This window comes from Triturus cristatus, chromosome 11 (genome assembly GCF_964204655.1).
Source record: "Triturus cristatus chromosome 11, aTriCri1.1, whole genome shotgun sequence".
NCBI classification, from domain to species: domain Eukaryota; kingdom Metazoa; phylum Chordata; class Amphibia; order Caudata; family Salamandridae; genus Triturus; species Triturus cristatus.
In genome coordinates this window covers 1111429148-1111456369 of record NC_140594.1, presented here as the reverse complement: position 1 = coordinate 1111456369, position 27222 = coordinate 1111429148, and the positions used below count along the sequence as shown (strand labels likewise).

General features: G+C 50.4%; 1 protein-coding gene across 1 annotated transcript in view; it reads left to right on the top strand.

Moving 5' to 3' along the window:
• The window catches only part of LOC146786107 (uncharacterized), a 124279-nt gene that overhangs the window by 1361 nt on the left and 95696 nt on the right, over positions 1–27222 (top strand). The window contains exon 2 of the mRNA XM_085635604.1: positions 612–646. Coding sequence (XP_085491730.1) covers positions 612–646 — 35 coding nt within the window. The remainder of the gene's footprint in view (positions 1–611; positions 647–27222) is intronic.

Genomic DNA, 27222 nt, shown 5'->3' with positions numbered 1-27222 from the left:
CCCCGCGCCAGCTCCCCTCTTCACCCCGAGGGGTGCTGTCCACGCGAACTCTGCCGCCCACCCCCAGGTCTGAGCCTGCCTCGTGTGATCCGAGCTCGGCTCCTCATCCCGAGGAGCTCCGTGCACCCGAACTCTGCAAGAACCCCACCCCCACGGATTCTGACGCGTGCGATCCGGGGTCTGCTCCTGACCGGGGGGGGGGGGGGGGGTTCAGTTCATCCAAACTCTGCAACTCTAGGAGGGCTCTGGCCCGTGGGATCCGAGCTCTGCCCCTCACCGGGAGGAGCACCGTCCGCCTGTCCCCCCTCCTCCCGTGACCCGTGCCCCAGAGGAGCTCTGTGCACCCCCTCATCTGACCCGAGCTGTGCTCATCAACCCCTTGCATCCATCCTCCCTGACGGATGTTCAGCCCGGCCTCGTTCGAGCCGTGCCCCGCCCCGAGGAAACTAACTACTAACGGGGTCCCCCCTCTCCCTTCAAGCTTTCCCACCCCCGTCATCTCCACTTAAGCCCCCTTCTCGTTCCACACTCATTCACCTCGAGGGGCTTCGGTCCCTCTCACCCGAGAGCTCTCACTCCCCACCCTCTAATGTCTCTCTTTCCCCCTGCAGGTGTCTCCGGCCCTGGCGCTGCCCCCGGCCCTGAGGTAAGAGTTCGTTTGGGAGGGTCGGAGGGTGGTGGCATCTGTCTGATGTAGACCGGGGAACTTGACCTGAGGGGTGGCTGCAGGGAATGTGCGCAGTGAGTGACGTGAATGGTTGTGTGTGTGCATGCATGTGTGTGAGGAGGGATGCATGTGTGTGAGGAGGGGTGCACGGTGTCCCCGGCGGGTTGCCATGTGTTTGTTGCTGCATCCGAGGCATTGAGGCCCACTCCTGCTCCCTGTGACGGACATTCTCGCTGGGGGCTGCACCCCCCCCCCCCCCCTGTCTTTGAGTGCTATATCTATCAGTCAAGGACACCCCGTCTGCTGAGGGGCAGTTGGTGCCATGCTGCTTCTGAGGCGCTTTGTACTCTGCTGAAGAGGGCCAGGTCTTGCTTTCTGAAGGGTTGTTTGTCTTTTCCTGGTGGGGAGTTAACTCTGCCCCCTCCCTCCTCAGAATGTCCTCTCAGTGAGGGGCAGTGTGCTCTGCTCGGTGAGGGGCTGTCTCTCCTCCCTCATCCTCCTGCCGTCTGGGAGGGTCTTCTCTTGGTGGGAAGCAGCGTGGGCTCCCAGTGACACTGAGTGTTGTCAGTCAGTGCGTCCGTTGAGGGTCTGTCTCTCCGTGCCATGCTCCACGCAGAGGCCCAGCTGTTGTCCCCTGTGAGGGGCCGTTTGACGTTTCCTTGGTGGGGGCGACACGTGTGCCCGGCCCCGCACTGAGAGTGAGTGGGTTCAGTCAGAGGCACTCTTTGTCGTGTGGGGGGTTCTTCGTTCCCTCACTGAGGGGCTCTGTGTCTCCCTCCCCGGTGAGGGACAGCTCTTGTGCTTTCTAAAGAACTGTTGTCATTGGCTGCGTTTGTCCCCCGCAGAGGGTGTTTTTGTTGCCCCAGTCAGGGGCGGATGGGCCATGCAGCCACCCCCCCATGGCCCTTGCCTAGTCTGACGGGTGATGGTGGTGGGGGGGGGGGAGAGGGTCTGCACTCGCGCTCTTTGAAGCGTTGTTTGTTTGCCTCGTGGTGGGGGCCGCGGTCGTCCCACCGCCCCTGCCTCAGTCCGGGGGTCCTGGGTGGGAGCTGTTCGTGCCATGCTCTCCTGGAGGGACAGCACGGTGCCACTCCCCGGGGAGGGCCGGGGCTCTGTGGAGCCCCGTTAGCGCTGTCTTGGGGGCGAGGAGCTGCGTGTGTCTCAGAGAGGCGGTGTGCGTCTCTCGCACAGTGTGTGTGAGCTTCAGTCAGCAGCCCCATGGACCCATCGCGCTCTCGGTGAGGGGCAGAGACTACCCCCCCCCACCCTCCCGTGCCCGCTCGCACTCTCCATGAAGGAATGCCCGTCATTTTCTGTGTGGAGAGATGGTGCCCTCCCCCCGACAGAAGGAGTGCTTGTTTCAGTCAGGGGCTTCTAGTGCAATGCTCCCCGTGTGGGGCAGTGTGTACTACCCCCTTGGTGTCGAGACGTCGGTGAGGGGAAGTGTGTATTGCCCCCTGGTTCACAGGCTGCTCGTGTCGTGATGTCTGTGAGGGGCAGTGCGCCCTTGGGGGGGGGGGGGCAGTGTGTACTGTCATCCTGTGGGGCGGGCTTCGGGGGGGGGGCAGTGTGTACTGTCACCCCGTGGGGCGGGCTGCTCGTGTCAGATTCGGGGGGCGGGGGCAGTGTGCCTGTCCCCCGGGGCGCCGGCTGCTCGTGCCTCTCCCGGGGCCTGTTTTTGCCGTTGGCGGGGAGCGGGGTGTCCCCGCCCTCGAGCTGCCGGTGTCGCCCTGTCAGCGAGAGGTCGCGTGGAGACTCCTGCGGGCTCTCCGTAGCGCTCGGCGAGGCCGCGTGCTCCGGGGGTGGGGGCTCCGCGGGGCGCTCTCTGCGGGATGGGCCTCCCCCTGCGAGGGGCTGTCAGCGGCCCCGGTGTCCCGGGGGGCTGGGAGTGTCCCCGACTCCTGCCTTCTCTCGTGTTCCCGGCTCTTGTGTGGGGGCGGCTAACTTCCTCCTGTGACAGGCTCGGACCGGAGGACCTGAGCCCCCCTTTCTAACTACCTCGGAGGAGCCCCCCCCCCCTCTTTGAAGGGAAGCTCCTCGGAGGCATATGGGAGGCCGGCAAACACCGACGAACTGCGACTGAAAGGGGTGGTGGGGTGTAACTCCACACACCGTCAGCACTGCAGGCGTGGGGGGCGGGGGCCTGGGCAGGGGGGGGGCACAGCCCGCTCTAGAGGAGCAGGGGGTGTAAGAGGGGGCAGTGGTGGACAGGGATGAGAAACAGATCGGAGCACCACGTTAGGGAGGATTGTGGCAAACCTGGGTGGAGCCAAGAGCAGAAGGGCTGACAGACCGGGGGTGGCACAAAAGGACTGTACGAAACCAAGGAGGGCATGGAGAGGGCAGGCACGAGAGGGCGAGTAACTAGGGGCGTTTGGCAGGATGCACTTCGAGATATTAGTGGGGTGGGGGGTGGAAGAAACTAGATAGTGGAGCGAGGAGGGCAGGGAGAGACAAGTATGCGAGTCGAGGAGAACGCCGAGCCCAAGAGGCAACAAAAAGGACCGTGTGAACGGAAGACAGCTGGGAGAGACCTGCATAAGACAAGTGGACTGTTGAGGAAAGCTATGGGAAAGAAGGGACAGGCACGACTGGGAGTAAAAGATGTTGCTGCCTTGTGCAAAGATTAAAGAATTGCAAAAAATAAGAAAATAGTTGTGCAGTGGGGCGGACCGTGAGAATCTAGGGTTGGATAAAAAATGTGTCAATACTGGGGTAAATTGGGGCTTGGGTAAGAAAAGGGGCATGACTTGTCTGGGAAAATAAGATTAAATGGCTAAAATAAAACAGTGGGGAATGTCAGTAAGAGAAACAAGTTGAGGGCAATCCATAGGTCTGTATGCAAAATATTTTTTATAATAAGGCCTTCCAGTGATCTGTAGGTAATGTCGCAGAAGTGCTTTTGTCCGCTGTATAAGTCTTAGTTCTATTTTTCGGCGCATCAGCGAAACAAATATATAGAGCATTTTTTATTTGTATTGCTTTACCAACTTTATCCAGAGTGGTAGACATGGTTTTATTACTCATTTTATTATACACAATGTCTGAACGGTTCTCACTTAAGACATCTGGGTCTAAATAAACCACTGAGGCTCATGTCATTGTCTGGGAATCAGCCCCTCTTCATTTTGGTGTCTGGGATTCCACACAACTCCTTTGTGTTTTTGTTGTTATTTTACAATTGTGCACACTAATAAATAGGGGAAGGGAACTTAAGCCTATCCTAGCCCAACTCTGCTGGGAGTAAAATTCAAAGCTCCCTCACGTGTAAATGAGGATCCCCCCCCCCCCCCCCCAAAAAAAACGGGATGCTCTAGGGGCAGATCTATTTACATCACAGAAACATGTGGAACACAGGGATAGGAAGTACAATGACAGGTCCACAGAAATAGGAAGTACAATGAGAGGTCCACTTCTGCCTTTGGAAAGGCTCTTAGTTCTGAAGTATAACACTGGCCCCTCTGCACTGTTTTGTGACTGGAGGGTTCCAGAAATGATACAAATATTCCAAAAACTCAAACCGAAGACAATGATGCCAAAACACTTCTTTAATCCTATATAGTTCCTATGGTTAACCTTTTTTTTCTACTAAAAGATCCATACCTGTAGCACCTGCTCCGTATTGGGATCCAGTCCTAGCTCTGGTGTCTTTACTTAGGCAGGGCCAACTGTACCGACTTGTCTGTGGAAGCTTAGAAAGAATGGCTTCTGAGACGTTCAGAGCCACATAGTCAGACTATTGTTCTAGCGACCTCAGCTGAGCATTGACTGCTACACCACTGACACCATCTTGCCATTTGGCACTGACGCCAGTCCCTTAAAACAAATAAAATAAAGTCTGCAGAATTGAGTTGCAAAACACCAAGATATAGCCCAAAATAAGAACCTAATGCCACTAAATTGGCTGGCTTTGAAGGCCTTTTTGGCTTTGATTCAGAGGATGTTGTATTCATTAGAGAAATGACAACAGCAAAGCTAATAATTAATTCGCTTCATCACACAGACTTTCATTTAGATTATATTTTGACTTGCAAAAAGGAAGTGAGCTGGACACCTGGGTATACTTTCCAAACCAGATGAGCTCTCATAAATAACAAGGATCTGACATCTTTCATGGGTGCAAGGTACAACTCTGGCGTAGTTCTACAAGGGTTCCTTTCCCACTGACTTGTGGCACACAATAACTAGGTTCAATGCACCAGCGTAGAATGTGAAAGATATGTTATCTGCACCCTGGCGAATCTCACCCAATACAATGTTGAAGTGGAATCATTGCTTTTGGGTTACTAACAATCTCCAAACCGGGATCTGGTGCACTGTGGTATCGGAAACAAACTTTTTTCGCTGTTTACAATATCACACGTACAAATTTCACTAAAAAGAATAGCCCCTTTTTAACTAAAAGCATTTATTACAACAGGGTAAACCGGTTTCTGAGCACATCTAAAATAACTATGCAGGATATTATAAAAACAGTAGTAATGCATGCTGTGAACAACAAGAATAACATTTTAATATAGTCTGGTTTCCCACTGACATTGAGATTGAACCTTCTCTTGGTAATCCAGTGGATTTATTATATTCAGAGTGCTAGGGAAAGCAAGAAGGACTGGGCGGTAGGGATTCTCATCGACTTGGAGTCTTTAAGAAAAATCTAGTATTCCAGTGTGGAGGAACTGAATCTTTGTTTGTCGTGGAGTATGCAGCATCTTCTATGCAGCAGGGGAACAGTTCTAGACCCCCAAACCCCATGAACTTTACTATTTAAGGCCTTGGTTTTGGAAGGATGAATCTCTAGGTGTTACACACTCCCTGACAATTTAACAGGCATTATCCAAGCAGCGAAGTAACTTTCCACAAAGTTGATATACTCCACACAATAAGTAGTACGTAATGGGGCATATGGTTCGTAATTAATTGGACTATGGTCATAAAAGGTGGTGTGATCTAACAAAGTTACCATGCTGCTCTCGTGACATTCCTGCCTATTGGTTTCTTACATGCTATTCAAAACTACATACAATCAAGAGACAATGACAAAGACACTTTATGATAATTTTCTTAGGACCCTAGTTTGGTTAATTATGAACCTTTGAAGAATTATTACTAATGTGACTACTACACTAATGAAACGACGTTTTAGTAATCATGAAACATGCGTTGGCATGATTTGTGCGACTATGACTAAGGTACGTTTTGTACTTGGTTCGAACCAAATGACACCTATTAGATAATGGATTTAAATTCTATACACATTTCGAACAAACATAACTAAGAATCAGTGAGTTACGTTTATTAACGAACATGCAGTAAAACAGGAAAATAGTGCGGTGCACCAATTTGGTCTTTAATACACCAGAAGTTGAAAGCATGTACAGTTGGGCACGTGTCAAATAATGCTAATCAATAGAGGATGGGAGTTAACAATGTAATGCAGTTGTTTCAGTGCTGGCTGTGATAGGGATCAACATAGGCCTACAATTCTTTTGAGTACCCAAATCCAGAAGTCGTATTTTAAACAGTTTAATCTTTGGAAGTCATTGACTTGGATACATTTGACTTTTGCAGGACTTAAAATCGCCGAAGAGCGTATCTGAAGCATTGCCCAAGTATCTTTTTTCCAATCTTGCCCTCACTGCTACAGCTAAACTTGTACCAATTTCAAGACGTAGTCTTTTTTTTCTTACCCATTTTCATCATTATTTTTCCAGAGCAATTATATCTTACTCATTCTCTTATTACGCGCACAATGAGTTCATCTTTATCGTCCATGTATTCACTAATCTCTCCTTTCATGGGTATCCGTGACAGAAAATGGCCTGTAAAGCATCAGTTCATGATACTATCCACACAGTTTTTTTTTTTTTTAAACTCTGTTTATTTAACTTCCAGAAACAGTGGTCATGGTATACAGCTCTGCACCGCACATATTCCAATTGCATCCATTTTTACACGTATCCGTACATATTTTAGTCTTAGTGGGTAAAGTTACAATATATGCATTGCCATTTTAAAACGTACAGTGTTCTTCTGGGGATGAGACAATCTGTGGTTCACACAATCCCCCCCCCCGGTACACATTCCATTTAGACCAAATAGCCAACCATTTTTTGGGACATCCCCGTGCAACATACAGTTTTCTCGCGAATCATACACCAGTCCATATCTTCCTTCCATTTCTTATCCACACAGTTTTGATAGTGTACTTGCATCTTTGGCAGGCAGTACGTTGAAAAAATGGTGTGTGGTAATTTCTCAATTGAAATGTTGATCCCAAGCCCAAAAGTAGTGGACTGCACAATCAACACAATTAGTTTCAAAGCCTGTGGAGTGCAGGATTTTCATTTTCACTACTATCAGAGCTTTGACATAATGTGATACACAGCTCCATTAATTCCACTTGCATCCACAGTTATTGTAGTTTTCTTATTATCAAAAGGTTGAAAGTCCATAATAACGGAACATTGCACATATCCTCTTTTGTGCCCTTGAAAACAACCTCATGCTCTGTCTGAATACGGTGAACTCCTCTCTTGATTACATTTCCTAAAAATACAATTTCCCTAAGAAACAAAACGGTGTTCTTTTGACTATAGATAAGGTTTGTCTTTCTTTTTCAGCTTTCTCATTTGTTCTTGCCTCAGACAATACTTCATAAAAATAATTTTCCAGCTTGTAAAGCTGAGAAGGATACACAGCAAGACAGGTCACCAAAGCATTTCTTTATTTCTTGAGCCACCTGAAATCTTATTTAAAAGCGCCTGTTTGGGTGTTGAAAACGTTGGAAGCACGTGGGTGAACACACGGATCTGGAAACACTCCGCTATCAAGAAAAAAGCGTTCTTCAAACTTTTCGTGACGTGTATCGGAACATTGAGGTAGTTTTGGGTACATTTGGTGGATAACCTATTAACAAATAATGCTGCGTATGATAGATGTGAATTTTATCCCGTTGTGCCACCAGTTTGGTTTTGTCTTTATTTCTGGCTAAAAGTTGTTTTGGATCGACACCCAATTAAAAAGTGTTCTCACTTGCCAAGTCTGCTTCTTGCATTGTGTCTGTTGTACACACAGGCATGTGGAGCAAGACCCAAGACCCCCGGTCTGAGATCTGCTCTTCCCCAGCAGCTCCGCTGTTCCGTGCTCTGTCTCTGACCCCACCAGGCAGGTTTCGAGACCGCGCCGTACACCTTGCTGGTGCTACGTTTTTGCCCCTTGTCGCGTTTGTATTGGGTTCCTTCTCCTCTTGTCCCTGCATTGTGCCATTGTATATTTTTATTTTCATTCTGTTTTTCATCTGTTTTCATTCCGTTGTACTTGCATTGTGCCCTCATTGTTGTTCTATTTTATTCTGTGTCCTCTTATTGTGCTGCCTGCCATTAGCTTCCACCCCGTTCCCGCCTAAACCCCCTGACCATTCCCGCCTCCCAGCTGCACGTCCCACCCCCCTCCCCTACTTAATGGCGGTCGCGCAACGGATGCGCTGAAGGCACGCCTAAGACAAGCCTGTCTGCGCCCGGAACACCGGGCATCCAACCATCCGCCTCTACGACACCACCACCCTCCTCACACTCAACCCCGGAAGACTCGGAGACTGCCAACAGGCCTCACCGAACACAACCCACAGCCAGTTCTCCTGCCCTCACTGCCGCTGGACCTTCAACACCACCCCGGCCACTAACACTCGCGACACCCTATGGTGCATGCTCCTCAATGTATGCTCCGTACACAAACATGCCATGGAAATCTGGAACTTACTCGACAGTCTCGCCTGACATCGCCTTCTTCACGGAAACATGAACCAACACCTCCTCCCGCCCTGGCATCAAAACGCAATCCCGGACGGAAGAATCTCCCAAACCACCCAGGAGGAGGCCACGCCATCGCCCACAAGAACACCCTTTGCCTCACCACCTCCAGCAAAACCCATCTCACCGCAGAACACCTGCATTCCCAGATCCAGACCGGCCCCAACGCCACACTCTGAGGGACCCTCGTCTCCAGGCCACCCGGCCCCTGGACAGTCTTCGCCACCACCATCACAGATTTCATCGTACCCCACGCCATCCCCTCAATAAACTACATATTCATCGGAAACCTGAAATTCCACCTCGACGCAACGACCACCACCCTCTGTGACAACCTCGCTAACATCGTACTTAAACAACTCGTCACCACACCAACCCACAGAGCAGGACACACCCTCGACCCCATCTTGGCCGCAGGAAACGATGTCCTCTTCAGCCACACAACACAACCGCCATGGACCGACCACCACTGCGTACATTTCACCGTCGACAAACCCAAGGCACCCAAACCTGTCCCACGCCCACCACGAAGGAACTGGAGTAAGGTTACCGACGAACAACTTCACTCCACCCTCACCCGAGACGACCGCACCTGGGTATCCAACGCAATAAGCGCAGCCAGAGGACTCCACACCTGGATCTACAACTGCGCAGGTGAGCTCACCCGCTTCGCCACCCCGGCAAACAGCGACTCAGGAAAGCCGCTTAGTTCACCACCGATCTCCAAGATTGCAGGCACATCTGCAGATGCCTGGAGACACACCAAAACAACCGAAAGCTACTCCACATACAAGGACGCCATGACTGACTACCGCAACTAAATCAGAACCACCAAGAGGAATTTTATCCACAACAAAATCCTCGCCAACTCGACCAACTCCAAGGAACTCTTCAGTGTCATTCAGGAATTCAACATCCCTCGAAGCGAAGCCACAGACATCACCCCATCCCAAGACCTCTGCGACAAACTTGGAACCTACTTCCACCTTAAAATCAAAAACCTCTACGACGACTTCATCAACCACCCACCAGATGCCACAGCTGGACCCACGCCCCTAGAGGCACCTGCCGGCCCACCATATCCAGCTGGACGCCAATCACAACGGCAGACACCGACTCCACCATGAAAGGCATCCACTCGGGGGGTCCCCCACTGACCCCCTTCCCTTCTCACATCTACTATAGAGACACGGCCGCCATCGCACCCGAACTACAGCGCACCATCAACACCACCTTCGCAGCAGGCACCTTGCTAGACGATTGGAAAAGCGCAGAATTCAGACCCCTGCTCGAGAAGCCCATGGCTGCCCCAAATTACCTAAAGAACTACCGACCCATCTCGCTCCGCCCCTTCGCAGCCAAAGTAGCAGAGAAGACAGTCAACAGGAAACTGACAAATTCACCAAAGAGAACGCCATCCTCGACCCCCCCCCCACCCCCCCACCCCCCCCCCCCCCATCCAGATTCCGAAGCAACCACAGCACCGAGACCGCCCAACTCACCGCCGCAGACGACATTCGCACCCTCCTGGACCAGGACCGCTCTGCAACACTCATCCTACTCGACCTATCAGCGGCCTTCGACACCGTCTCCCACCGCACTCTAGTCGCCAGACTACACGCCGGCATACATGGAACAGCCCTGGAATGGATCCGATCATTCCTCACCAGTAGAAGTCAAAGGATCAGACTACCACCCTTCCTCTCCGATCCCATGAAAATCACCTGCTGAGACCCACAAGGGTAGTCTCTGATACCGACCCTCTTCAACATTTATTTGGCGCCCCTCGCTGCCATCGTCTGACAACACAGCCTCAACATCGTATCGTATGCCGACGATACCCAGCTCATACTCTCCCTCACCAAAGACCCCACCACCGCCAAACTCAACTTCTAGAAAGGTATGCAAGACGACACAGTCTGGATAACCAGCAGCTGCCTGAAACTCTACGCCGAGAAGACAGAAGTCCTCGTCCTCGGAACCACCCACTCTGCATGGGACCACACCTGGTGGCCAACCGCCCTCGGAAGCCCACCTAACCCCACAGACCACGGCAAGAACTTCGCATCGTACTCGACTCATCACTCACCATGAACCGACAGGTCAACGCCGTCACCTCCAGCTGTTTCAACACATTCCGAATCCTCCGCAAGACCTTCAAATGGATCCCCCATGAGTCGAGAAAGACGGTCACCCACGCACTCCTCACCAGCAGATTGGACTATGGAAACGCACTCTACGCCGGCATCAACAAGTCCCTACTCCGCAGACTCCAGACAATACAGAACGCTGCCACCGGACTCGTCCTAGACATCCCCAAACACAAACACATCAGTCAGCACTTACGAATGCCTACGCAACAACGGACCCAAATACCTCGATGACAGAATCTACTTCCACGTACCCAATAGAAACCTCCGATTCACCAACCTCGCACTGGCTGCAACCCCGCAAATCCACAGAGCCAGAGCAGGTGGAAGATCCTTCTCCCACATTGCAGCCAAGACCTGGTACGAGCTACCAGCAGACATCAGATGAGCCCCTTCCCTGAACACCTTCAGGAAGACCCTCAAGACCTGGCTCTTCGGCTAAGCAGATCTGCTGACCCTCAACCTCCCCAATCCCCTCTGCGCCTTGAGACCCTCACAGGTGAGTAGCTCGCTTATAATGCCCCTGATTGATTGACTAAATGATAGATAGCATTCCTTCCTTAGCCCAGGTTCCCTCTGTTCACCAGACTTTCTTGGCTCTTGGAAGTTGTCCATGACACAGACATTATAAACTACATTGTGTGTGATAGCACCTTGCTTGCATCTAATTATATTTGCAAGATTCAAAATGCCTCAAACCAAGTGATTTCTAAAGATTACCTATCAGTTGCATTTTACCTGCACTGTTAGCAGCGTTCCTGTTTTGGAGCGATTATCTTTGCCAGGCCACAATATCCGCATTGCAGGCAACGTTAGCAGGAGAGTAGAATTTATAAACTTACCACTGCTCTTCCTGCCCAAGTTTACAATTCAAAACTCTTTCAGCTTGATTTGTAAGTCTGAAGTTATTGTAAGGCTCAACAAAAAGCTAACCTCAGTTGAGTTGCACATGGAGGCTTTTATATTATATTATAATGTCTGTTTTGTAATACAAAACACATTTTGTAAATCAGGTTTTATCTGTGCTATTGGCCAATGTGAATAATTTGTCTGGTCCTGAACGACCTAATATCAACAAGAGAGAGAGGGAAATTTATTTCAGGAACACTCTTGGTCCCCTGGTCCAGGTAATGAAAACAACAAAAGAGTGTGCTGCCTTACGAGAAGAGCAAGCATGAAGAATCTTACTAAATTCTTTAAAACGCCCTCACTCGGGGGCGTGGCCAAGATGGCGAGGTGAGAGGACGGCTTCTCCGTCGGCTCCCGCACCGCTAGGCCCCTAGACCGGGTTTAGCTGCAGTATCTCCCCCCGGGGGACCGGGGAGCGAGAAGCGGAGGCTCTGGTGTGCTGGCGGGAACGACCCGGAGGATCGGGGAGCCGGATCTTGACCCGCGGCGCCCGCCGCAAGAAGTTGGAAGCCGGAGCCGAGGAGGGGCGGAGCATCAGGCCGGCGCACGCTGCGACGTGCCCGGACGCCTGCCTACGAGAGCGCCCGGCCTGAGGTGGAGGTCGGCCGCAGCACGAGGGACGGCCATAGCATCGGCCGGACAGGCGAGTGCGGTGGCAGGAAGCTGCAGTGGGGGCGGCCGGGCGGAGTGGGCATTTTCCTGCCCCCAGAAGCTGACAAGGAGGAGCAAGTCCACGGAGTGCATGGCTGGGGGCGCCCCCCGCAGCCCCCGCGGAGACTAGCGGAGCGTTCTCGAGGCCCCAGGGCAGACAGCAGCGGCGGACACGGAGGCAGTGTGACCGGGACGCGATCCCGAGAGTGAGGTGCAGGCCCCCCCCCCCGTCCACGCAGTAACGGGACGGACACGAGGCGGTCGTACAGAGGGGCTGGTCAGAGGAAGGCGCAGTGGAGGAGTCCCGGTGTGGGTGAGGACGCGAGCGCGCGGCGGCGAGGAGGCCTGGGGAACACTCCGGAGGGGAGCAGCGGCTGGATCAGAAAAGGGGGACCACGAGGGCCCCCACCTCCCCCCGCAACCCATGCCCCAGCAGCCCTCGGAGCCGGTTTGGAGGCTGAGGAGGCCCAGCAGCCTGAGGGGTGTGCCAGGAGGGAAAGGGCCCGCAGTCCGGGGTGAGAAGTCGGAGATTTGACCTACACGTCCCCCACGGAGGCGCCTGGCCGCGAAGCGCAGAGAGTGGACGGATCAGGGGCGGCAGCTGACCAACTGTGGAGGTGACCGTGGCCTGGGGAGGCGGAGGTGGCGCCACGAGTGCAAGAGAGAGCGGAGGGCACGCGGCAGGACACACTTGCTGACCACGGGAGCGCATAAACAGAAGCCGGAGACGACGACGGGGGACAGGAGCCCTTGGGAGGCGCCTGGGGCATCGAGGTGTCGACCAGTGCCGGGTCTCTGGGCACATGGCGGGCAGCAAAGGAGGAAGGAAAACGGACCGCACCCTCCCCGAACTGCTGGGCAGGAACCAGCCGAGGGTGGACCGGGGACACCAATCGCCCGGCCCCTCCGGGGGAGCGCCGATTGCCGAGGGCAGTGAGGCCCCGATCACCAGATCCTTCATGGAGTCCCTCTTCGGCTCCTTGCGGGAGGATTTCCAGGCCCTGAAGAAAGAGGTAGCCAGCGAGGTGCGGGAGGTCCGGAGGGAAGTGGACGGCCTGGGAGAGCGGGTGGCCGCGATCGAGGACACCGGACGGAATAGGGACGAAGAAGTAGAGCGTTTGCAACAAGAGGTGATCCGCCTCAGGGATCAACAGATCGACCTCCAGGCGCACGCAGAGGACTTAGAAAACAGATCGAGACGCAATAACCTCAGAGTCTGCGGCATTCCGCTCACAGAAGAAGGAGCGGACATGGTGAGATACCTGCAGGCCCTGTTCCGCGAGGTCCTGGGAGAGTCGGACGGGCTCCACATCCGGATAGACCGGGCGCATCGAGTGGGGCCGGGCGTCGTTGCCGCCCCCGGACATCTTGGCTTTTCTCCCGGACTTCCCGCTCAAAGAGCGTATCTTGGCGGAGGCTCGGAGGAAGCAGCCCCTCACCTTCCGGGGCCACCCAGTCGCTCTGTATCAGGATCTGTCAGCCATTACGCTCCAGAAACGAAAAGCGTTTAAACCTGCCACCGACTTCTTGAGGTCGCACGACACACCATACGCATGGGGACACCCATTCAGACTCGTATTCCGATGGAATGGCACTATGCATCAGTTGCGCTCCCTGCAGGAGACATGTGAGGTCCTGGGCATCTCGGCGCCGGAGGAGGAGGTGGCCCCACGGAGGCAGGGGCGCACTGACAGCGGCGGATGGCAGCGGGTGTCGAGACGGCACAACCAGACTCGAGGGGTGCGACCAGACTCACCCACTATCAGAGCAAGTATGGCGGAGGCGGTGGCCGAGGTGGCGGAGAATACTGGCCCAGGGGACACGGCGCTGACAGCATAGGTCTGCTCCGGGGGGAGATCATCAAAGCCTTCTACACTGAGCAGGTGTGGGGGCCGGGCGGGGGCGGGGGGTTCGGTGTACGGTGGCTGGACGTCCACTGGAGTACTTTACCGGAGGCTTGTCCCTTGAGGGCAGGACTTGGACAATGTTGACTCAGGGCATGGGGGGAGGGAGGGGGGCATTGCCCGAAGTGGCTCGGGAATTGTTGGCACGTTGCCGAGGGGTGGGGGGAGGGGTGGGTGGGGGATTAGTTGCCGGAGTTGGGGAGGAGAGGGGGAGGGGGGGGGGAACGCGGGAGAGGGGTGGGGGGGAGGCAGAAAGGAGGGGGGGGGGGGAGTCCAGCGCGTGCTCCATTCCACGGCCGCAGCGGCGGCGCACATTCGGCGCTCGGTGGATCCTCGAGAGGATCCTGCTGTCCAGCTTGCCACCGACAATGACGCCCACGGCACTTAAAATTGTGACACTGAATGTCAGGGGCCTCAACAACCCGCTCAAACGACGCGCAGTCCTTTCCCTCTTGGAGGGTACCCGGGCCGATATTTGTCTTGTACAGGAGACACACCTCCTCCCCCGAGACTGCGCAAGGCTACGCTCCTCGGCTTTTCCCACCCAGTTCTTTTCGTCCAGTAACACCAAAACGGCGGGGGTGGCGATCCTGGTGGCCCGGCACTTCGGAGGTGAGGTGCTCCACAAACAGGCAGAACAAAAAGGTAGGCTATTAGCGTACAGATTCAGGATAGCTGGTATCCCCTTCACGGTAGGGTCCCTTTATAGCCCCAACGAGCAACAAGAACGTTTCCTCAGTGCGGCGCTGGGTGCGGTCACGGCCACACCGGACAGACACATTATTGTAGGGGGAGACTTTAACATGGTCTTCGACGCAGCTCTCGACAGATCGGCCCTCCGCTCGCCGCAAGCGGGGGAATTCTCGGCGGGGTGCAAGGCCCAGCTGGCGGCTATGGACCTCGTAGATCTCTGGCGTCACCTGCATCCGGTGGAAAGGGATTATTCTTTTTATTCCCACGCGCATAAGACCTACGCGCGGCTGGACCATTTTTTGGTCACCGGGCCGGTCTGCAGGCTGTCCACGGCGGCGGACATAGGGGTGGTCTCCATGTCAGATCATGCCCCGGTGACGGCTACCCTCTGTCTTCCGCCGATTTCGGATTCCCCCAGAGTCTGGCGTCTCAGGGATGCTCTACTACATAGACGCGAGGTGGTCCAACAGGTGACTGCGGCGATTCGGGATTACTTGACCCACAACGAGACCGCGGACACGTCGCGGGCGACACAGTGGGCGACACTAAAGACGGTCCTCCGGGGGGAATTTATTGCGATCTCCGCGGCGGACAACGCAAACAGGAGACAGAAGCGGGAGGAGCTCACGCAGCGGGTACGGGAACTGGAACAAATACACAGGCGGACAGGCGCTCCGTGGGTCTGGCGGCAGCTCGTGGGAGCGCAGAAGCTCCTGACGGCCCTAGACATGGACCGCGCGGAGTACGCGGCGTTACGCTTGCGGCCGCCTACTACACTGGGGGGGACAAATGCGGTCGGCTATTGGCGAGCAAGCTGAAGGTGGCCCGGCATAGTCAGACGGTGAAGGAGATCGTCGACCCCGTGGGACCGACGGCCACGGAGGATGCCCAAATCGCGGAGCGCTTTCGTAGGTATTATGCGGACTTGTACACGGGGGACCCCCCGGACGCCTCCGCTACGGCTGACTACCTTGATTCGGTCTCTTTGCCATCCCTGACACCCACACAGGCGGCAGCACTGGATAAGGAGATCCGGGTGGAGGAAGTTATCTCCGCCATCGCCAAGCTGAAGCCCGGTAAATCCCCGGGCCCAGACGGGTATGCCTCCCTCTTTTATAAGACGTTCTGCGTGTCGATTGCTCCAATCCTGACGCGGTTGTTCAATTCCTTTGCGACGCAGGGAGCCATACCGCCGGACCTGCTGCGGGCATCCCTAGTGGTCATCCCCAAACCAGGGAAGGACCGGTCACAGTGCAGCTCGTACAGGCCTATCTCGCTCCTGAACATCGATCTTAAGCTCTATACCGGGATCTTAGCGGGCCGCCTGGCCCCACTCCTCCCGGGGTTAATCGACCCGGATCAGGCGGGTTTCGTGCCAGGGCGACAGACGGTGGACAACACCAAGAGGATCATACATCTAATAGAAAAGGCATCGCGGGTCCCCGGGGAACGAATGCTGCTGTCGGTGGATGCCGAGAAGGCGTTTGACAGGGTCCACTGGCCGTACCTGGAACAGGTTTTGACGAAGGTGGGGATAGGGGAGAAGTTCCGCTGTATGATCCTAAATTGCTACCGTTCCCCAACAGCAGTGGTGACGGTGAACGGTTATTGCTCCCAGAGCTTTGCTATAGAAAGAGGCACGAGACAGGGCTGCCCGCTGTCGCCTTTACTCTTCGCATTATATATGGAACCCTTCGCGCAGCGGGTACGGGACAACCCGACGGTAAAGGGGGTGAAGTTCGGGGGCTTCAGCCACGCCGTCAGCCTCTATGCGGATGATGTGATCTTCTCCCTGGATGACCCACTTGTGGCTTTGCCGGCATGTATAGCTGAACGCGCCTCTTTTGCGAGGGTGTCGGGTTTCAGGATGAATTTGGGGAAATCGGCGGCCTTGGATCTCTCCTTAGCTCCGGGAACTAAAGCCTTATTGCGGCAAAGGGTTCCGATACTCTGGTCGTCAGACTCGGTGTCCTATTTAGGGATTCAGCTCGCTCCTACGCTGCCGGCGATGGTGGCAGCCAATTACGCTGTCTTGGGCAAGAAGGTCCGAGGGGAACTGACTCGATGGGACCGAAGTACTCTTTCGTTGTTGGGGAGAGTGGCGGCGGTTAAAATGACAATTCTGCCTCAGATATTATACTTGTTTAGGGCGCTCCCGCTGCAGCCACCGGCGGAGTGGCTTCGGAGGATGCAATCCGACTTGGGTCGTTTTATCTGGCAGGGCCGGAAACCCAGAATGCGAAGGGTGCTCTCGATGTTGTCGGCAGAGGCGGGGGGGTCTCGGGATACCGGATCTCCGTAAATACTTCTACGCGTCACAACTACGCTATCTGGTGGAGTGGAGTCGATGGGAGTCGGACAAACACTGGCTCTCCAGGATCAGGCGGTAGCAGGGCGGCCCCTGCAGGAGATCCCGTTCCTGCGTAGAGTTCACCGCCCAGCTAATCTTTACGCCTCCTTTATCACTAGAGTCATCTTGCGGGTCTGGGATGCCACAAATCTGGTGCATGGCTTGACGTCATTCCCTTCCCCGCTGACACCAATAGTGGACAATCCGGACTTCGCCCCGGGACTGGAGAAAGGAGTGTTCGAGCACTGGCGGTCGGCCGGATGCCGAGCCTTGTGCCATTTGTACGGCCCAGAAGGAGTCCTTCCCTTTACGAGCTTCAGACAGGAGTATGCGTTCCCGGAATCCGAGAGAATGCGATATCTGCAGGTTCGCCACTGGGCGCTGAACCCTCAGATGCGGGAGGCAGCTGACAGGCGCCTTCTCCCATACGAACGCTGGCTCCTGACACGCACGTTTGATACAAAGCTAATCAGTGACCTGTACGGGTTTCTCCAGACACCCGCTTCACACTTATATAACCCGGGTAGAGAACGTTGGGAAAGGGAACTGGGAAGATCCCTGAGTCATGCCGAGTGGGAGCAGGTCGCCTATAGGGCCCGGCATTCGGCCTATCATGCCGGCCTCACGGAGACCTTTACTAAGATCTCCACATACTGGTACTACACCCCCGAACGCATGCACGAAATGGACCACAGTAGGGGGGCTGACTGCTGGAGGTGCTGCGGGCAGATAGGAACGCTGACGCACGTATTGTGGGATTGCCCCCGGCTGGCTGCCTTCTGGAAGGAAGTGATCGATGATGTGGACTCCCGCTTCGACACCGAGATACCGCGCTTCCCGGCGTACACTCTACTGGGCCTCCCAAACGGGCTAACATATCCCTTAAAATCTCGCAGGGGCAGATAGATTGCCATTGCATTGGGATCAGCAGTCCAGACGATCCTTGTGCATTGGCGTTCACCCACGATCCCCACAATTACGGGCTGGTTGCACAGATTGTGGCATGTGCTGGGGATGGAGAAAATGTCATTGGCGGTGGCAGGCGATGCGGAGCAGTTTAATGACCTCTGGCAACCGTTTCGATCCCTATTGATCACGGAATTTAGAGAACTGGCCTGCCCGAAATATCTGAGACTTTTGCGGCTTACTGTGCGGGAGGAGGAGGCCGCTGGGGAGGTCTGATAGGACGTGTCGGTGCATAGGACCGGGGATTGTGTGGGACCCACCGGAGGCGCGCGCTGGACTGAGAGGGGGAAGGGGAGGGTGGGGTTGGGAAGGGGGGGGGTCCTTGGGAGTTGGGAAGGTGTGGGGGGGAGGGTTGAGGGGGGTGTTGGGGGTAGGACTTTGGATTCATTACTAGGTACCGCAGCAGTCGGAGGCCCTCCGGGGGAAATGAGAGAGTGGACTGGTCGACAAGAAGAGGGGCTAGGAGTTTGGAGGGGCGGTAACCTCCCTGTGGTCTTTTCACGACAGCATGTTCACTGGAGGGGCTATACACGGGGTTCACCCTGGAGGGAGGCCTCACAGAGCTTGTCCGGGAGAGGGCAGGGGTCTCTTTGGTTCAGTTTCAGGCTAATCGCGGCCGGCCCCGTGGGGTTGTAGGCGGCATGCTGTGTTTAGAGATGTCCCCACGACGTGAGTCGTTGGGGTTACGGCAGGCTGAGTACTTTGGGGAGTAACGTGCCGGCCCGCAGGTTTGTAGGCGGAAGTTACTGCTGTGTTGGTGTTGCCTGGTGAGAACAATAAAACAGATTTAAACCTAAAACGCCCTCACTCACCAACCTGGTTGGTGACATGCTTCATCATTGGGCCCCACCAGGAGAGGCAGAGTGCCTCCCCGGTGTGCTTCAACGCCAGAATTACTGCGGAGCAGGATTTGATTGGGTGACAAGTGAAAGTGTGGTGATTTAAAAGTGTCTAGATTGTGTCCAAAAAACAATTTATTAGATGGCCAATCAGACACACTAAAAACAAGGTGTGGGATGGAAAGACTGGATAGATTGTTCAGCTATATTCCATTGTGTGTGGTCGACATGTTTCTGCCTAGATGGTGGTGCTATTTACCAGGCATTCTTCAGGACCACAGATCTGAACCTCGGCGGTATGGGCGCACTAAGGCCCACCCTAACCAGAGGACGTGAAATGTGAAAAAAAATGCAATCTAAAATTGTCAGTGGTTGCTCTGTTTAGAGAAACCTGATTGCACCTGTAATTGGAAAAAGGACAATGACAAACCCACAAAGAGAAGACCAACAATTATTATTCATGTTGCGCGTTTGTTATCACAGAATTCTCATGCTCGGGTGCTCTTCATAGTGCACTTACTGTGTAACTCGGAGTGCACAAGTATCTTGAGGTGAATAGTAAGATGCACTTGAATTCACCGTTATCAGGATAGCCAGCTTGAGTTCTAAAGGTACCATAAATAAAGCACTATATCACCTGCACGCCTACTAGGGCGTTTAGCGGTATCCGTAGTGTTGTGAGCAACGCTATTTTAACGAGTAAGCTGGTATGGCTTGGCAAGTGTCCTGCACATAACACACAGAACAAAACAAAAATGCGCAAAATGTCTCACTTGACGTGTAACAAGTTATCACACCATGGGTCTCAGGAGGGGGGTGGTGGCAAATATGGCACACCCTGTGGGTAAAAAAAAATTGTATTGTATCCCCATAGCACACAAATTACTTATCTCGTGAAGGCGTGTGATGTTAACTCACGCAGTCGTTGCCAGGCACCCGCTCGGTACCTGCTACTTCTCTCGTGCACCGGACCCCGTAGCTAATTGATCCGCTTCCCTGGCGGTTTAATATGCGAGTGAGGCTGTGGGCGTGTGCACTATGAAGAGCACCTGAGTATGAGAATTCTGTGATAACAAAGACTCAACATGAATAATAAATGTTTGTCTTCTCTTTGTGTGTTTGCACCTGTAATTGGAAAAAGGACAATGACAATCAGGTTTCTCTAAATAGGGCAACCACTGACAATTTTAGATTGCTTTCTTTTTCACAACTTTTCACATTTTACGTCCTCTGGTTAGGGTGGGCCTTAGCGTGCCCATACCGCCAAGGTTCAGATCTTTGGTCCTGAAGAATGCCTGGTAAATAGCACCATCTAGGCAGAAACTTGTTGAACGCACACAATGGGATAAAGCTGAACAATCTATCCAGTCTTTCCATTCGACACCCTGTTTTTAGTGTGTCTGATTGTGTCCAAAAAACAATTTATTAGATGGCCAATCTAGACCTTTTTAAATCACCACACTTTCACTTGTCACCCAATCAAATCCTGCTCCGCAGTAATTCTGGCGTTGAAGCACACCGGGGAGGCACTCGGCCTCTCCTGGTGGGGCCCAATGATGAAGCATATCACCAACCAGGTTGGTGAGTGAGGGCTTTTTAAAGAATCTAGCTTCATGCTTGCTCTTCTCATAAGAAAGCACACTCTTTTGTTGGTCCTGAAGGACCTCAATAAGACCCTGGCATTCTGGAATTGCACTTATTTCATTTGTGCTGATATAGACGTGAGCATGCACTGTGAACTTACCCTGGTTTTATTTTTTACTGCAAAGTGGGGACAACTTTAGAAATAACAGAGATACATACTATTCGGACATGTTAGTCCTATTTGTGCTTGTTCATACATTAGGCACAGAATCTAGAAAATAAAGAACAAGTATTAATTTTGAACTGATACTGCAGCAAACTAAATTACCCTCTAAATATACAATCCGTATGTTGTGCTTAAGTACGTTTAATATTTCTTTTGAGATTTTTGTCCACTTTTATCTATTTGTTTTTTCTGAATAGAAATACTTTACATAGAAACGTGTCAATTTAAATAAAACATATATGCTGTTTCTGTGAATGCATGGGTAATTAGGGGAACTACTGATGGATGATATATTAGGCAATATTAACATTTTGCATAACTCGGTAGTTAATTGGTTTACAGTTACTTTAAAAAGTATACATCAAAATATGAGGCTCTTTGGTACCACAGTCCATTTAGGTAAATGCAGTACCTTTTCGTTTATATATCAACGTTGGTGCATAGGTCATGGCAGGAGGTATAAGTCCGCACTGGGGGAGGGAAGCTCTAGATTACCACAACCAATTTCTTTCTCCTCTCTGTGACCAACATTCCTGCTCCCGCCTCAGTATTAATGGATTTATTTACTAATTGCATTTAAAAACGGAGCCACTGTAAGTGCAATTCTCTTTGATCTCAACACTTACAAATATTCAAATTACCTTTGCCCTGAGCTTATCCCGACTTCTTTAATGACTGGTTTAAGATGAGTCTTTCATGCAACTAGTTCAAATGGGGGGGGGGAACAATTAATGGGCTAAATCATCTTGGCGGCATCTTTTGCACCAGCATAGGGAGTTGTTTGTCAAAAGATTTAAGTAATAATGATTCTTAACAACTCAGAGACAAAACCTTAACCGGTTACTCAGCAGTCTGCGATTTAGGCCATGCAACATCTAATCAGCTATTCCAGGTGACTTTTTTTTATAGAGTATAAAGTCTGGGTCTTTTTATAAGCTATAATAGATCAATCTGCCACAAATTATCTCATAATGTCCAAACTAAGATTCTTGTTCACACAAACTGGGATAATTTCAGTTATTTTCTTCGCATCAAAATTCATTGTATTATTTTGTGACAGTAATGTAATTTTATTTAATACCATTTCCCGACAGTATTATTCCACAGCAATTCATTTCGACAATCAGATTACATGTTCTATCAGCATTTTTTTTTAAAGAGGCTAAGAATTTCAGAGTGCTAATTTCCATTTTATTTTGCAAAGACATTAGTCATAGTTCAAGTTGGATAGACTCTTATGTCCACGCTGGACGGCAACAATAAAACATGTTGCCAGGCCCATTCCTCAAACTTTTAAAAATCATATACAGTTTCTCAGATAAGTCTGGGCAAACCATACAGTAAAACGGAGACTGCCTTAGCAGCAAATACTGAGCAATGTGGTTATAGATATTTCATAACCAAATCGATTAAAATGTAGTAGAGGGAGTATGGCATCCTTTGCTTTGAATTGTACTTGTCCATGATGTCCAGTGAAGGATAAGCTATTCTTGAAAACGCCCCAAGATATTTATAATTGTTAACCAAATCAAGCCATAGCTATAGTCATAGACTGTTAAATTGAGCTTTTTCTGCCTATTAGTATTACTTTTGACATATTTGTGTTATTCGCTAGTCTGGTTCCTGTGCAGTAATTATCTAACAAATTCAGTTGATGTTGTAAACAGTTTGGTGTTTGAACTAAATGTTTGTCAATTCTTCAGGAGGTGGGTTAGTACTTTGGGAAGCCCATGTTCAGGCTGGTAGAAGAATCGATCTTCTTCATGGCAATTGGGAAATGGAGAGTGAAAGCATTTTTATAGTTAAGTGTTACAATCTAGGGCTATCTAGTTTTGGAAAGATTGGGTAATTGGGAGTGGGTATTGTAAAGAACATTTGCTTGTCTTCATGAAGTTGATAGGTCAAACTGAATGAGGAAATAATAGCACTGAGGTGGTGGGGTAGAGTGGTAAAACTAAGTGTTAAGTGTTGCTACGGCAATGGTAAAATGTAGAATGGGCAATTGTTGGGGCTACCACCAGGAAATTGAAGGAGCACTGAAAGCAGTATAAAGACAATAACCCAAGAGACATAGATCAGCAATGACGAGGGATGCAAACGTGTCATGGAAGGCAAGTAACCTAAGAGACTTGAGATAGAGGTCCGGCATGAAATGGATAACATTTTTGTAATAAATACCACAGTAGATTTAAACGCTTTGCTTCCTCCAAGCTAGCATTCTTTTGTTATGCTGTTTTAAGAACCTTACACAAGATTCTCCCGCTCCATCCCTCTGGTCTGTAACCGTTGATGGTTCAAGTAACTACCCTGAAGTGGCAGGATTATGAAAAGTCTCCTTTTTTTTTTTTTAGGCACCCCGACTCCTTGATTAAACGTCTGTCTAGAATACACAGTGTTGCAGCCTGGCTGCCGCTATCACTTCCTCGCCGCTCATTGGAAGCTACAGCATTAGCCAGATAAGATTGGCTACCTTTACCATGGTACTGCCCCCGAGTTTCGGTGCTGTTTTCCAGCCCACCATCTCTGTTCATCGGTTACCAATCTTTTGATTCAGCAGAAATTTACATTTGTTTGGGCTGGGAGAAGAATCTTCTGTGTACAGGCTACTTTTCTGTGGAACTGGCATCCTCATTCGTTATGTGCCATTGCTAACCTGTTCCAATTGAGAAAGACTTTGAAAACGTGGCAGAGAAACATCTAATTCGCCTCGTCAGTAATTTCTTGACTGTCCCTTTCTGGTAGCCAGAACAGCCCTTGGAGGTAATTCCTGCGCTTTACAAATTTGTCAATCAATTGCGTAGTTAGAAGGTACAGGAACTGAACAGGTAGAAAACCACATATTTCATAAATTGAGGACGGAAAGCACTTGAGTTTGGCGCAGCACTGTTTTCTTATTTTATTTTCTTGAGGTCCTCCTCACCTTCAGATTTTTACTATAAAATCTCGAATACCAGACCAGAATGTATCTGAATTTATTCTTGCGGATATTTCTGATGCTGTAACGCACGTTTTTTCCAACGTCCTGCACAGCTGAAATCCTAGGGCTTTCTACACTATTGGGCTTTTTCTCAAACAAGTCTGGTATAGGTGCCAAAATCTTGCTTTCTTAGTTGAGGAGCATTCTTTATCAAGCAGATATGTTGACTTTACCACTCTTAACCATTCTATTATCCTGGGTGGAGTTGGTAATACTTATCATTTGTAAATCTGATACCTTACCAAAAAAATAAATAAAAATCGTTTTTTGTTGAGCATGTGTGCGCACGTTAATTTTGTCGATCCCAAAAAGGATGAGAATTGGACTTGCAACCATTCTATGCATGACTATAGAAGATAGAATTTTACTGCCTTCTTTCTAGAAAGGCATCGGAGCTGGTCAAGTTACAAACCACATGTCTGCCGTTTGCTTCTAATGTTTCACACTTTCAACCTCGGACCACAGAATGGTTTGCCAGCTCGGATAATCTTTGTGGACTCCCATATATCTTGTGGAAAGTAAAAAGGAAAGGTTCTTCTTAAAGGCAGCTTCTTAAGTCATGATTGGCTGGGAGTTTTAAGGATAAAGGAACTCCTACTAAGTGTTCTAGCTGACCAGGAGTGAAGTGGACAGTTGGTGAACGCATGCCAGGGAGGGTAGTGAGGATTAGGGAGCCTCAATGCTGGTCTTAATATGAAAGCCCCAAAAGTTATAGTTGTTTCTTATCTAAGTGTGTGTGTCATTCTCTTATGGTGAAGCTGAAGAGACATTAAGTTTACGTAGTGTCTAACTTTGGTTTGGTTAGTAGTGTCTGTGACCGTGTTCTGTTTCGGAGTTACTCAAGGTGCATGTATAGGAAAAGAATTTCCACAACTTCATATGATTATTTTTGTCACATCGACGCTAAGCTTTGTAAAGGCTATTGCTTGCTTTGCAACATATGTATATTTGTTATCTCGACCCTTTTTTCCGTAGACTGCGATTTGGTATTGTTGGCAGAATAGTGATCTGGTTTCTTATGAATTCGCCACAATTGTGTCCGCTTTTAATGGTAATTTGTCCACTAAGGCTCTCTGAAGCAGTACAACCAAATGTGAAGTCTTTTTCCCGCATCTTCACACGAGTTAGAGCACCTCTTCAGTCATGTGGCTTAATTAGCTTGAGTTCAGGAAGTCTGTGTTCAGTTTTCGGCTATAATTTTTGTGAATGCATGTAGTCAAGCTTACTTTTCTTTTCCCGATATCTAGATCCTGATTTTTCAGTGGTAGCCCCTATCTCCTCATAAATTGTGGCTCCCACTTAAATTGTGTAGTTAAATAACCCAAGCTCTTTGAATGTTGCCACACCTTTCATTTGTTAAACATTTTATGTAAACTCTTCAGGCAAGGATCTTCTGGCTTTGCAAATGGTAACAGAGAATAGTTGATACAAGATCAGACTCTGCTCCTTTCGGTTTAACATTCAGCTATGGTTGTCAAGCCCTTTATTCCTGTACTGGCTGGTACAGGAAGTGCAATGACTTTTCTCAAAGAGCAGTGCTGTATCTAAATAAGCACGCAAATGTATCAAGAGCATGACTTTCTATTTCAGGATACATGCCTTAGATCTACGTGATGCCTTTTTTTAAAATCCTGATCTGCATAAGACACTGACTTTTGAGGTTCAAGTTTGTAAAAAACATCGTTACAGATATGCAGCTCTATTTGGACTAAAGTTAGCACCTGGGCAGTTGTGAAATGTGTGCGGTAGTACCAATCTGCCTAGATGGAAGTTTTTTTTTTTTTTTTTTTCCATCTACCAATGCCTCGAGGATTAGCTATGCAAGACATACAGCAAACTCCTAGTGATATTGGACTTGGAAAAGAACATGTTACATGTACCTTCCTCAAGAGCTAGGCCTTAACTTCATTATGTAAAAGTCTACTTTGCAGCCAGTGCAATTCATCCAGTCTATAGGGGCAATCTTAGATACAGCATTGTATTTTCTTCACAGTATGCACTGTCTCATTTTTTTACCACTCTGAGAGAAAGAGCAATGGTCAAATGGACAAGGGAGAAGATAAATGGACATTGGATGCAGCAGTTTCTTTTCAGTCCTTTTTGTCACAAGCTAGTCAGCTATAGTTGTTGCATGTGCTTGTTCTAAAGACCATGGTGTTGATCACTCAGTGAGTTGTGACTGTGATAAACATTCGGGCAGAGCTGCAATCTAATACAACACCCATGAAGTCTGGAGAGCCAAAACAACCAACAATGCAGAAGCAAAAGGTAAGTTCACATTCTAGAGCAAAGGGAGAACCCAAGTAGAACTGATGGAAAACACCAAAAATGATGTGCAGCAATAATAGGCAGGGAGCGAACAAGATTTAAGTGCTGACAAGCCCTAACCATCTCTAAACGTTGCTAGTCGTTAATTCTATGTAGTTTCTTGGATGCCTTAACTCAGAAGTGACCGCCTAGCATTCGAAACTGTAATGCTGAAACTGGGCTCCCTGACAGTCAAGCTATGTGCTTATGCCTAGGTGCCTCCTGCCAGTGTGATAAAGCTCCCATAGCCCTGGACGGTTTATAAAGTCTGAAAGTAGGATAAACCTTCAGCGCTTATTTCAATTTACTCTTGGATGCGGCCATCACTGGTGGCCCATATGCCTGACAGTTGGGTGCTAATTAGGATGCAGCAGCAGTACGGATACACGTCCTCTCAGGCCCTCAGAATTAGAAAACAGATGAACTCTGGTATGTTCTGAATACTAGTGTTCTTCCAGGGTTGGTCTTACAAAATATTAACTTAAAATCCACTGAAACATCCCAAATACCCGAATAACGCAACTAGGTAGTCTGGACCGCATTCCAAAGGGGATTTTTCCCTTTATTCTGGCCAAAATAATTTGCTTACAGTCTTCATCCAGTTAACTCAGTTCTGAATGTGACCTCCAATCTCACTCGGAGTGGGGAAGCCAACATTTTTTAATCGTTGATCCAACCAAACCATACTAGCGGAAGTATCAAAACCCACTCCCCCATCTGTTCTGCCACACAGAAGGTGTCTGTGCATGTCAGCCGTCCATCAAATGTCTGGCAGTTTCTTCCTTTATAGCCTTCTAGGCATCTGTTGTAGAGCTTGACACCCAGTACTTGCAATATGGTCACCTGTATTTACCAAATGACTGAAGCAAAGTTTCCTTTCACATAATCTTCCAACTCCTTCAAGTGGAAGTGGTTCTTCATACGCTATCGAAATAAAGTGGTGGACGCCAGAACTTTGCAAAAAGAAATGCTAATACCATATCTTCTTTACTTGACATATTTTGGCCTTCACTTTTTTCGCTAAATGAACACTTGACTTCCTTCGGGCTTATCACAAATGTTAATATGTTAATCCACTTTACTTTTTCATTATTCTGGTGTTTGGAATGCTCTGCTCTTTCCCTATCCACTGCCTTCCTATGCAGTAAGCTATTCCCTCAACGGGAGTTGATATTGGTTTCCCCAAACTGA